The sequence below is a fragment of the Nannospalax galili genome, unplaced genomic scaffold (genome assembly GCF_000622305.1).
Source record: "Nannospalax galili isolate Female #2095 unplaced genomic scaffold, S.galili_v1.0 scaffold290, whole genome shotgun sequence".
NCBI classification, from domain to species: domain Eukaryota; kingdom Metazoa; phylum Chordata; class Mammalia; order Rodentia; family Spalacidae; genus Nannospalax; species Nannospalax galili.
This window is the reverse complement of record NW_008331486.1, coordinates 6,637,927-6,651,017: the sequence shown is the minus strand read 5'-3', so window position 1 is coordinate 6,651,017 and position 13,091 is coordinate 6,637,927. Positions and strand designations below refer to the sequence as shown.

The 13,091-nt window shown below is 48.5% G+C and overlaps 1 protein-coding gene across 14 annotated transcripts in view; it reads left to right on the top strand.

Annotated features, from left to right (window-relative positions):
* Positions 1–2,662: 2,662 nt before the first annotated feature.
* Fubp3 (far upstream element binding protein 3) overlaps positions 2,663–13,091 on the top strand; it is a 57,574-nt gene continuing 47,145 nt past the window's right edge. For 5 of the 14 annotated variants that reach the window (XM_008825774.3, XM_029560123.1, XM_008825808.3 and 2 more), the window contains exon 1: positions 2,874–3,041. In XM_008825774.3, the coding sequence (XP_008823996.1) occupies positions 2,958–3,041 (84 nt within the window). In that variant the 5' untranslated portion in view covers positions 2,874–2,957. Of the gene's footprint in view, positions 2,842–2,873; positions 3,042–3,091; positions 3,240–13,091 lie in introns of those variants that run through there. The other 9 variants (XM_029560092.1, XM_029560105.1, XM_029560091.1 and 6 more) reach the window with 4 other exon arrangements.

The window sequence follows — 13,091 nt, the reverse complement described above, 5'->3', positions numbered from 1 at the left end:
AGTGGCACACGCCTTTCATCCCAGCACTTGGGAGACAGAGGCAGGCAGACCTCTGTGAGATGGAGGCCAGCCTGGTCTACACAGCGAGTTCCAGGCCAGTTGATAATCTGTATTCCACTACTGGCCAGTTCTTCCTCATACTGCTTTCCAAATCCCAACACTCCAACGGCATGAGGCAGCAGGGGAGGGCAGAACTGTTACCTGCTGCAGTAGGTTGGGGTCAGTGTTTCCAGGTTCTTGGCCTCTTATCCAAAAGACTGAAAACAATGGCTCACACGGATTTGCAGAAGTAAAAAATAACTTTATTTAGGCGAAGCACTTCCAAGTATAGATACTCAAGGCCCTGGTTGTTGTTTGGGATTCCTTTTATGGAGGCCACAGGAGGAGGAGTTTGGTAATTAAGGGATGTAGTAAGGGTGATCCTCTGTTTTGATTGACAGATTAGGTCATATAATCTTTTTTTTTTTTTTTGCCTACTGTAAATGTCCTTTCCCATAATGCATCTGATTTTAATCACATGCACACTCATTTATACATAGGCATAATACTATAAATAGGGAATTCTTAAAGAATTTACTAGAGCGCACAGTCTAATTTTGTTAGAGGCAGGGAAACCTATACTATTAATCAGAGATGGGTATACATGCAGCCCAGTGCCAGTAGGGGCCTGAGTTGCTAGGTGCTTCGTTCAAAAAGGGATGTGTGTGCATAGAATGTGAAGATTAAGGAGCTGGGCTGCCAAGTGCATAACTTTTCTTTTTACTAGAAAAGGGGGGTGTACATAATCCAAAACAAGTGGGGTCCCAGGCTACTCTTGCCTGCCTTGGAATTAGCCACCAAATCATACTAGGTTGTATCCGTTTTCTTGGTGCCTGTCTTTCTTCATAAGGGATTTAAGATGGGGCCACGCAGGGTAACAAATTCCTACAATCCCAGTACTTAAGAGGAAGAGGCAGTTGGATCAGGAATGGAAGCCAACCTGGGCTACCTGAGACTGTCTCATCAACAACAAAACAACAACAAAACACAAGGCTCAGGAGATGGCTCAGGTGGCAAAGTGCCTGCTGTGTATGCCCAAGGACCAGAATTCAATTCCCACCACTTATGTAAGTGGCACTTTGGCAGAGTGTCCGTAACCCCAGAGCTGCGGGGATGGAGATAGGCAGATCCCTAAGGCTCACTGGCTGGCAGTCCTGCTGAAATTAATGAGCTCCAGGAACCGGTGAGAGACCCTGTCTCAAAAATTAAGGTAAAGAGCAACCGAGGAAGACACCTAACATTGACATCTGGATTCCTCATGCACGTGCACACACCCACATGAACACAAACATATAACACACACACACACACGCACAATTCAAGACGATTCAGGACAACATGGTTCTTTATTAAAACTCTTGGGATCAGACTTTGGGAACTATAAGGCAGGAGGACAACAGTGCTTTACTCTAAGGATCACAACCTGGGGCTGGAGAGATGACTCAGTGGTTAAGAGCACTGGAACATTCTTGCAGAGAACCCAGGTTTGAATCCCAGCACCCACATAGCAGCTAACAACCATCCCTAACTCCAGTTTCAGGGAATCCAACGCCCTCTTCTAACCTCTGCGGGCAGTGCACGACATGGGTGCACTTACATATGTGCAGGCAATACACGCATACACCGAAAATATTTTTTTAAAAATCACAGCCAACTAGGAACTACCAGGAATTGCCATATATGCATCAAATCCACTAAGCCCTGATACTTTTCTGGAACTTTTGTTTGCTTCTAAGTTTTAGCTTTTGAAGACAAGGTCTCATGTAGTCCAGGCTGGCCAAGAACTCACTAACACAAGATGACCTCCTGTCTCCACCTCGCCTGGGTCACATGGGGTGCGACTGTTCGCACATCTCTAAGAGCACCCCCCTCAGAAGGCAGACGTGTATTTCCCACTGAGATTCCTTTCTTTGCTTTGAGAAATCTGTACCTAGTTCTACAAGCACAGTTTTTTCAAGCACATTCCGAGAAGGCCTCTAGCCTCAGCAGGCATGGAAGCAATGATGGTCCTATGGTATTTCCTGTTTCCCCCAGAGAAAGAATGTGAAAGAGGACACCAGGCTGGCTTTCCAGCAAGAGAGAGGCCTTCTGGAGCCGTGTCACCAGGCAACCCCAGTGAGAAGCGGTGTTTCCCATCCCTAGCAAACTGACGGCCAGACCTGCGGCCTGGGACTCCCTGCAAAGACCGAGCGTTACCACTCTGGAGTACTGAGCCTCCTAGTAGCATGTCAAGGTGCTCAGTCCTGGTCAATATTGCAGACCGGTGGCTATCTCAAGGAGGGATTCCCAGAGTACCCTGACAGCTCGGGGTGCCGTCCTGGGAAAGCCTCATCTCTCCTCTCTCAGGTCCCCAAAGCCGATGGCGGGCACCTGGCAGCCACACCTGAGTGGGGACTAGAAGCCCCCAGCGAAGGGCGGGGTCGCGAGCTGGCCGCCTTGATGGACAGCAAGCCCCTCGCGCTGCGCCCGCCCCTCCCGCTGAGGCCACGCCCCCACTTCCGGATGGACTGCAGTCACGTGCCACGAGACCTAGCCTGGCAGAAGCGGCTCTCCTAGCCTAACGCAGAGCGGGCCCTGCCTGCTCTTCCCTTCCCTTCCCTTCCCTTCCCTTCCCTTCCGCCGGAAGTCGGGCGACTTTCCCTTTCCGGCTTCTGGTCCCGGAGCAGAGCGGGAGGCCGGACCGGGGGCAGCCGAGCGGTGGCGGCGGCGGGGGTGGCCATGGCGGAGCTGGTGCAGGGGCAGAGCGCTCCTGTGGGCATGAAGGCCGAGGGCTTCGTGGACGCCCTGCACCGGGTCCGGCAGGTACGGGCGCGCTTCCGCCGGAAGTCGGGCGACTTTCCCTTTCCGGCTTCTGGTCCCGGAGCAGAGCGGGAGGCCGGACCGGGGGCAGCCGAGCGGTGGCGGCGGCGGGGGTGGCCATGGCGGAGCTGGTGCAGGGGCAGAGCGCTCCTGTGGGCATGAAGGCCGAGGGCTTCGTGGACGCCCTGCACCGGGTCCGGCAGGTACGGGCGCGACCGGCCGGCGGGGCTCGCGCGGGAGAGGCCGCCTGGCCGACGCCGGGGGTGGGCGCCCGACGCCTCGAGGCCCGGCCCGGCTCCCCAGCTGCCCGCAGCCCCGCCTGGGCGTCCGCCTGGAACTCCTGCCGGGCGGCCCCGGCTGCAACCTCGGGCCGAGCCCGGTTCGGGTCTGGGCAGCTCCGGGTGAGCACTCGGTGTCCACAGCGGGCATCCATCTCGCGCGCCGTACGGGCTGCTGACGACTTGGAAAGCATCGCCTTCCGACTTGGGGAGTGGAAGGAACTCGAGGATGTTTTATTTTTAGGAGAACTCTTTGCACATTGAAGGGGTGGTGTTAAGTGGGTGGTCCCCAAGAGTTCCTTATGGCGGCTATTCTTCCTCTACCGGGGAGAGTGGGGTGGACTCGTTCCGATCGTGTAACTTTACCATCTGGCAATGTTGTGCGTTTTGTGAGTGAAATGGCTTTTAGGAGGACTGGTGCTTCCCGGGAGAATTAATATTGGACCTCTGTGGCTTCTGGCATGTTGCCTAGAACAGAACTTGCCCTTGTACCATGCCTGAAACTTGGTGACAATTTAGCCTTGGCTGTTCAGACTTCCTCTGCTGAGTGATGTTTATCTTCGCTGCCTGTGTAAGTTCGCTGATGCTTTAAAAGTTGGTCTGTTTGATTCCAAACAGAAAGCGACAGGACTCGCTGTCAGAGGGAAGTCTTCACCTGGGTGCCTGAAGATGTGGTCTTTCCAGTATTTTAAGGGAGGGGACCCTACTTGGCACCCTGATGGTTTTCACGTTAGCACTGTTGCTCCTGTAGACATTATATTGGAGCCCCAACACTTTCCAGATTTGGGGTTCACCTAAGATTTGACAGGATGAATTACTGCCTCGGTGCCAGCCCATATAATAGTTGAAAGCCATGCACTGGTGGTAGTGGATGGACATGCCACCCAGCTCCCATCCCACCACTCTTCTCACAGTACTGGTGCCTTACAGTGGTCTCCTTTGCAGGACAAGATCCTGAACCTTGCTTCTCACTGCCTCATGATAGGTAACTTTCCTCTGTGCTGGTATGTCACAGTCATCACAGTCATGTTGGCTTTCTCTGTCCAGGAACAAGTAGAGACACTAGCCTACAGTGCTCAGATCCTCAGTCTATAGGCGGCCTATGATTGGATGAAAAATGAATTTTAAATTGTTTTTAAGACTTTCCTCTTCTCTCAAGCTAGCCTGCCCAATACCGACCTGGTGTGGGGTAGGAGACCTCCGGGTTACCCTAGAGAAAGCCTGATGGGTACTGTTCTCAGCTCTGAAGAGAGAATGCACCGCTGATGGGAGCAGTGGTAGGCCTATTGGAGACAGGTGTGTTGCTTCTGAGCTGGGGGAGTCCATGCTCTCCGCCAGGGTTTGTTGGCCTTAAAAACTAAGGAAAATCCTAGTTTTAGTCTTGTTTTAGTAGGTTGGAATGGGCAAGAATAGAACTAGAAATGGCATTGTATGCACATGATAACACTTACCAAAGGAGGTCCCATTTGAGTGTTTGCAGAGTGGAGTTTGTCTCTCCATTCTGTCCAGAGCACACTGCAGAGATGAGATGCCACCACCACATAAACAGAAATAAGACTTTTGTTGAACCCAGGGTCGTGCACAGGCCAAGCAAGCCCTGTACCACAGAATTTTTTAAATTTTGAGATGCTCTCACTAAATTGCCCTCACTCTGTACCCCAGACAGGCCTTCGACTTGTGGTCCTCCTCAGCCTCCCTTGCTGGGCACTCAGGCCTGAAACTCAGCTACGTCTTCGTTTAAATGATGACACCACTTTCCCCACTCTTGTCTGACCTCATAAATAGCAACAGTTGAAAAGCTTTCAGTTTCTCAGAGTGCTAGGCTGTCTTGTGCTCAGTTTATGTAGCAAGTTCTACTAGAGCCTGAGTTGACCCTGCTGGGATTTGAATTTGGTAAGTCAGTTGTGACGCTCTATCATTTAAGCTACTGAGCTTCCCTTCAGGCATCTGGAAACATCTTTGTACAGAGAGCTTCAGCTTTTTTAAAAAAAAATATGCTTTATTATTTTTGTGTATGAGTGTATTGCCTACATGTAAGTGCAGTGGAGTCCTGCAGTGCTCACGGATGTCAGAAGAGGGCGTCAGATTCCCTGCAACTGGAGGGGTGCTGGGAATCGAACCTGGGTCCTCTGCAAGAGCAGTCAGTGCTCTTAACCACTGAGCCATTTCTTCAGCCCAGAGCTTCAGCTTCTTACATAACAAAGTTACTCAGCAATTACTGCTGGTATGCCTCAGTGTGGAATTATTAGATCTAAAAAGGATCTCTGAAGATGTATATAAAACTTAAAATTTTCCCACATGGGAAGTCAGGTGAGTTAATCTTTGGCAGGAATAGGAAATTTACATCCATTCTGAAGGGCAGTGGAAGTGTGATCTGATTCTGGCCTGCTGCTCTAGAAAACAGCTGGGCATTTTAACAAATACCATGACTGGTTCTTCCAAGTCAGTGACTGGTTAGCAGACTAAAGTGTTTATTCAACTATTTGAGGGAGGACAGGATCCTAATAAATGTGGGCTCAAAGCCAGAGTAGGTCATCTTGTTCCAGGATTGCACTCTGTACCTGATGTGTCCTGACTGTCTACGTTACAAGAGGAACCAGTGGATGCAAATCTTTTTTTTTTTTTTTTTTTTTTTTTTTTTGTCTTTTTGAGATAGGGTCTCCCTCTAGCTCCAGCTAGCCTGGAACTCACTATGTAGACCAGGGTGGCCTTGAACTCACAGAGATCTGCCTACCTCTGCCTCCTGAGTGCTGGGGTTAAATAAAGGCATGCACACCACGCCCAGGAAAAATCTGTCTTTAAAGTTTTTCTGAAGATAATTAAAAAATGTTCTCAAACATCTTTAATCCCAGCACTCAGGAGGCAGAGGCAGGCAGATTTCTGAGATCGAGGTCAGCCTGGTCTACATAGCGAGTTCCAGGCCAGCTGGGACTACAGGGAGACCTTGTCTCAAAAAAACCAAAATAAATAAATAAAAGATGTTCCCTTCACTGGGGATGTACCTCATTGTAGAGAGCTTGCCTAGTGTTCATGGAGCCCTGGACTCAAATCTCCAGCACCACATAAACCAAACATGGTTTAACACATCTGTTATTCCAGTATTTGGGAGGTGGAGGCAGGAAGATCAAGAAGTTCAAGGTCATCCTCGGCTATACATCGAGTTTGACCCAGCCTGGGCTACATGTCCAGTGCAGGCAGTCACTTGTTAACAGAGTTGTGTCCCATCACTGTGTCATAAATTAACAACAGCTTTACATAAGTTGGACCAGCTCCCTGCCAGGCATTTCCTAAAGACAGGTTATTTTGTCAAACTACAGATACTCATGTTGTAGTGATTTTTGTTGAAGCAGGGTCTTGCCTTGTTGCTCAAGTGGGCTTCAAACTTGTGATCCTCATGCCTTATCCCTTCCTAGAACTGGAATTACAGGTGCATATCACACCCCGCTAAGCTCATGTTTTGATCTAGATGGAGTAGAAGCTTTGCTCAACTCCATAATGTTTTACTCACACAGAATGCAAATGAATGACTCTCCATGGAGTTGGCCTTGCACCCAACTAAATGTGACCAAACCATTGTAAAAATCAGCAGAGGGGGCCAGCAAGATTGTTCAGTGGATTAAAGCATTTGCCAGTATGCCTAATGACTTGTGTTAGATCCTCAGGACCCACGTGGTAGGAATCAGACTCTCATAAGTTGTCCTCTGACCTCCACAGGCGTGTGCCATGGCACATGTGTACCCACATATAATATGCACAAAATAAATGTAACTTGAAAAATCAGTAGAAGAGACATTTAGCAGGTGTGTAGGCCTGGAAGCCTGACTGTCCGTGGCACCTTTTTGGGGAAAAACTAATTAGAGTGTGGTGGCGGCAGGTCCACCTCCTCGTGCTGCCATTTCCTGCTTTGAGACTGTGAGTCCATGGTTCCAGGTGCATGTCCTACACCCTTGGGCTGATTTGGGACTCTAATAAAATAATGACTTTTGTTCAAATTTAAGTAGTGAATTTCCTTTAAAAGAAGTGTGCATTTGCTCTTAGCCCGAGCTGTTTGGTGGCTGTTGGATGTGCTTTGCAGCTCATTTTTGCTCATTTAATGTTTTTTGACTCATGGCTCAGTTGAGTGTGCTGAATGCAGACCAGGCTGATGTGTTCTGACACCGCTCCGATAGCTCTGCTCTGGTAGGACCCAGTAGAGTACCTCTTAGAGTGAGTCCTTGTCCTCGTTAGGTTTCCAGTGCTGTGAGACGTACCATGACCAAGACCAGCTGGAGGAAGAAAGGGTTTATTTCACCTTACAACTCCCAGGTCACAGTCTGTCACTGAGGGAAGCCAGGGCAGAAACACGAGGCAGAAGCCGAAGCAGAGACCGTGGAGGAATGCTGCTCACTGGCTTGCCCCCCTGACTTGTGTCCAGCCTGCTTTCTAGTCCAGGACCACCTGCCCAGGGGTGGCATCACCCACAGTGGGTTAGGCCCTCCCACATCACTCAGTAAAGAAAATACCTCACAGACATGCCCACAGACTAATCCAATAGACAATTCCCCAATTGAGGGGCCCTCTTCCCAGGTGTGTCCAGTTGACCCCTTGTCAACTTGACAGACACATCACTATTAAACCATACCTTCTTCATTTCTTGTCCTTACAATCTCATGTTAATAATAATATAAAACAGTACAATATTGAAAGTCCCATAGTCCTTAAAACTTTCAGTACTTTGGTGGTACAAGCTTTAAATCCCATAACTTAGGAAGCAAAGGCAGGCGGATTTCTGTGAGATCAAGGCTAGCCTGGATGACATAGCAAGTTCCAGGCCAGCTGGGACTACAACAGCGACCCTGCCTCTTAAAAAATAAAAGCTCAGTGTCTCTTTAAAATGACCAAAGTTTCAGGCTGGGCACTGTGGTCCATGCCTGTAGTCTCAGCACTTGGGAGGCAGAGGCAGGCGGAGCCCTGTGAGTTCCAGGCCAACTGGCGCTACAGAGAAACCCTATTTCAAAAAATAATAACCAAAGTTTCTTAATTGTGGGTTCCTATAAAATAAATAACAAGTTGAATGCATCTTATTCCAAGAGGGAAGAGCCAGAGCACAATCAGGAAAACAAAGCCAAACCAAACTAAACAGTTAAGTGTCTAGTGTCCCGGATTCATTCGTGGTCTTCTGAGCTCCAGAGGGCTTGGGTAGCCACACCCTTCAGGCTCTGCTATCCAGGGCATACACACGACTTGTCTCCTAGGCTCAGGCAGCTCCACACACCTGCTGCTGTCTTTGGTGGTCATTCTACTGTTTTGGCATCTCTAGTATCCTGGGGTCTCAACTGCAGCTAAGGCTGCACCTTTACCAGTGGCCTTTCCTGGCCTCTCAGGAGCTAAGCCTCAGTTTCTCTCTGTGAACCAACCCATTCACATCTGTAGCTTTGGTGCTGCCAAAACCAGTACCACAAGGGAGAATCCTACACATGGCCAGGTTGGGCTTCAGACTTGAAATGCAGCTTTGGTCCCCTCTAGACCGTAGCTGTGTGCTGAGAGAATGCTTTCCAGATCTCACCTAGATGCTGCTGGTTTCTTGTTAGTCACAAATGATTTTTCAGCCTCAGCTGACCAGCATCCTAGTAAAACACAAAAAGTTTCATTTCCATGAAGCTTTTTTTAAAAAAGATTTTATTTACTTTTTTTTCATTTTATGTGTATGAGTGTTTTGTTTGCATGTAAGTGTACCATGTGCTTGCAGTGCCTGCAGAGACCAAAAGGGCACATTAGGTCCTTTGGAACTGGAGTTAAAGGGTGGGTGTTAGCCACCATGTGGGTACTAGGAGCAGAACCCAGGTCCTTTGTAAGAGCAACCAGTGCTTTAACTACTGAGTCATCTCTCCAGCCCCAGCTGGAGACATGGTCTCCCTGTAGCCCCAGCTGGCCTGGAAGTTACTCTGTAGACCAGGCTGACCTTAGTTTCAGAGTTCCACTGCCTCTACCTCCCAAGTGTTGGGACCAAAGGTGTACACCACTACACCTGGCCCCCACAGATTCTTAATTATGTATCACACAAGCCAGGCATGGTGGTACATGCCTTTAGTCCCAGCACTTGGGAGGCAGAGGCAGGCAAATCTCTGAGTTTGAGGCCAACCTGGAACTACAGGAATATCCTGCCTCAAAAACAAGCAGAAATTATGCATCACACAAACAGCCCAATAGAGCCTTTGCCTCCCTGTGGAACTTCACAAGTCAGGCCTCTGCCTTGTGCACCTCTCAACATTCTTCCACACTTCTGCACAACAGCCCATTAAGCTCTTCCAGCCCAAAGCACCAAATACTTCCACTCTTCTCCCCCCCAAAAACATGGTCAGGTCTGTCATGGCAGTACCCCACTCCTGGTGCCAATTTCTATCCTAATTAGGTTTCTATTGCTGTGATAAATAAACACCATGACCAAAACCAACTGGAGGAGGAAAGGCTTTATTTGGCTGATCACAGGTCATCCCTGAGGGAACCTAGACCAAGCGGAGACCATCTGGCAAGCTGCTTACTTGCTGGCTCCTCTGGCCTTCACTAAGCCTGCTTTCTTATACAACTCAGGACCACCTGCCACCACAGGGGGCTGAGCCCTCCCACATCACTCAACAATCAAAGAAATGCCCCACAGACATGATTGTAGGCCAATCTGATAGAGGAAATTCCCCAATTGAGGTTCCCTCTTCCCCAGGTGTGTCACATTGACAACTGAAGCTGTCCGGCACACTCCTTCAAGGGTTTTGATGATGTTACTGAGCCTGTTTGGGATACCATTTTTAACAGAATTTGTGAACTTCTTGTTTGGTATTAAAAAATAGTCAGAATTTCACAGAATGCATCTAAGGCTTTTCTCATTTTCCATGGATTTTTTAGATGTTTTTTATGTATGTGACTGTTTTGCCTGCATGTATGTTAGTGTGCTCATGTCATGCAATGCCTGAGGAGACCAGAAGGGGGCGTTGGGTCCTTTGGAGCTGGTGTCACAGTTGTTAGCTGCCATGTGGGTGCTGGGAACTGAACCCTCTGTAAAAGCAGCCAGTGCTCTTAACTGCTAAGCCATCTCCCAGCCCCAGATTTTAAAACAATTTTATTTATTTTTGGTGTTTTAAGACACCTTGCTGCTGTTTTGTACTGCCTATTGGAAAAGCTGCTTTTCCCCTGATCTGTTTCCAAAATGGGAGCCCATCAGGAGGCCCAGTTTTCCTGAAAGTAGCTGCTGACTGTGGCTAGCTTGGCCATGCAGTGTTTGCTGCAGGTTAATAGATCTGTGATGGCAAAGAACTTATTTCTAACATACCTAAGCAGGTATGTTTAGGGCCCACAGGGTTAAATAGAGGTGACTCGGCCTCCTGCTGCAAGCCTGTTCAACACATCCAGATCCTTGGAGGGTTAGGGTGTGAGCAATATCCTGACGTTGAATTACTGTCTGGAAGCCAGTCATTCTGCGATGAGCCTTAGGTAATGGTGCACCAGACAGCCTCAGCAGTCTCTGCGTCCACCAGCACCGGAACTTCCACCTGGCTGCAGCTAGAAAGAAGTGCTGAAATTTGCTGTAGTTTCTTTGCTTTCTAGCATGTTCTATTGAATGTTCGTTCAAACGTCCTTCCTCCTTGCCTTTCTGTGCAATTCTTCAGTCATCGTTTTACCTTCAAATCATCCCATTTTTCAGTCTTTGGAATAGAGTCTCTTTTACTATGTTGCCAAGGATGGCTCTCAAACTCGTGACCTTGCTCCACTTGACAAGTGCTGGAACCACAGGTGTGCACTGCCTCACCTAACTGCACTTGGTGTTTTACAGAAGACTGGGAAGAATAGCCAGTCTGCTTTTGGAGTCCCCAACTACTTTTATTGTGAGAGCAGATGGTAGCAAGTCACTTGCCATTACTTGAGGAGCTGCCATGTCAAGGCCTCTTTCTGGGGACAGGGCCAGTGGAAGATAAGTCAGACACATTTATAGCTGCTTTCACCTTCCTGTGGTGTTAGGTGCAGCAATCGAGTGAGGTAGTAGAGGGCTACAGTTCTCATCTCATTTGAAAATAAGCCAAAAGAAGGTAGAGTGGCTTTCTCAAAAAGGTACTCGAGGGGCTGGGGAGATGGCTATGATGTAAAATGCTTGCCACACCAGCATGAGGGCCTGAGTTTGGATCCCCAGCACTCATAAAAAAACAGATGCAGTGCTGTATGCTTGTAATCCCAGTGCTGGGGAGGCAGAAACAGTAGGATCTCTGGAGCTCGCTGGTCAGCCAGCCTGGTGGAATCAGTGAAGTCTAGATTCAATGAGAGACCCTGTCTCAAAAAATAAGGTGCGAAGTGACTGAGGAAGACAGTGTTGATCTCTGGCCTCTACCCACACAAAGGCAAATGGTGGTGGTTCTTGGCTAGTCCTTTTGCACTCAAGGAGGGTTTGATTACTGACTTCCTTGGGTTTTTCCCCCCTCAGGTGTCTGGCAGAGCAGGAAGGAGAGCGCTAAGAAGCATGCCATGCACAGATCCACGAGAGCTATATGTCAGCCGCTCCTCAGCTGCTGGTCTTAGTGGATTACTTCAAGTAGGCTTTTCCATATCCACTTTTCCTTCAGCAAATGATTAATGAGCGATGCCACTTGCCAAACATTGTCCTCAACACTAGGGAAGGTGTTCTTTGACTCTGGCAAAGCACAGATCCCTTTTTGGTTTTTTTTTGTTTGGTTTTGGTTTTTTTTTTTTTTTTTTTTTTTCAGACAGTTTCCCTGTAGCCCCAGCTGGCCTGAACTCGCTATGTAGACCGGGCTGGCCTTGAACTCACAGAGATCTGCCTGCCTCTGCCTCCTGAGTGCTGGGATTAAAGGTGTGTGCCACCACACATAGCATAAAACACAGATCCTTTTAAGATTCCTAACAACTAAACCTCTTCCTAGTTAAGTTTTAGAAAGTTTGGGATTTCTTCAAGCTGAATCCCAGAGCTCCCAGATATGAACTTGTGTCCTAGGGGGTACCAGGGTGATTGGGACAGACCTAGTACTCCAAGAGCTCCCAGTAGTCAGGAATTAACTTATGCTAGAGAGAGTTTGTGAAGTGCTTGGCAGCTCGAATGTGGGAGTGCTGAATCCTGTGCAAGTGCAGATGTGATGAGATGATCAGAGAGAGCTGAGAACTGGCATCTGCCTCCATGGGACAGAATTTCTTGTTTTGCTTAATGTCCGTAAATGGGGCAGGATCAGCCAGGGCCTCATCTCTGATGACAATAGCCTCCATTCATGGAGCCCGAATTGTGCTGGGTGCCCGGCCAGGACTCCGAGACTCATTCTCTCATTTGACGTTCACAAAGCCCCCAACAGCAGTGCTGGCATGAAGAGAGCATTGAGCCTAGGCTGCGAATCCATGCTGTTTGCGTTCTAGTTGTCCACCTGTTTCTCATCTGTAAAATAGACGCTCTTGATGGTAATACTTTAAAAAAAAAACAATAGCTAATATTGGGAGATGACCCTTGGTGAGTGTGGTGCTCAGTGACTGCTGAAAGAGACAGGAGGCAGACTTCCTATGTGTTAACATTGTCTCTTTTGGTCCTCTGGATTGAACCCTGGGCCTGGTAGATGCTATGCATGGGTTCTTGTTATTGGGCTTACCACCCTTACCCCAGGCCACCCCAATGTTCTCTTTTTTTTTTTTCCTTTTTTAGATTTTTAAGAAATGTGTATATGTAAACTGGGTATGGTGGTGCTTGCCTTTTTATCCCAGCACTTAGGAGGCAGAAGCAGGCAGATCTACATAGTGAGTTCCAAGCCAGTTGGGCCTCAAAAAGACCAAAAATAATACTTTAAAAAATGTGTATATGTGTGTGCCTGCATGAATTTATGTGTACCACGTGTGTGCAGGTGCCTGTGGAGGCCAGGGGGCTTTGGATCCCCTTGAACTGGAGTTATAGGCAGTTGTGAACCACCTGATGTGAGTGCTGGGAACTTAATTTAGGTCATCTGTAAGAGCAATAGA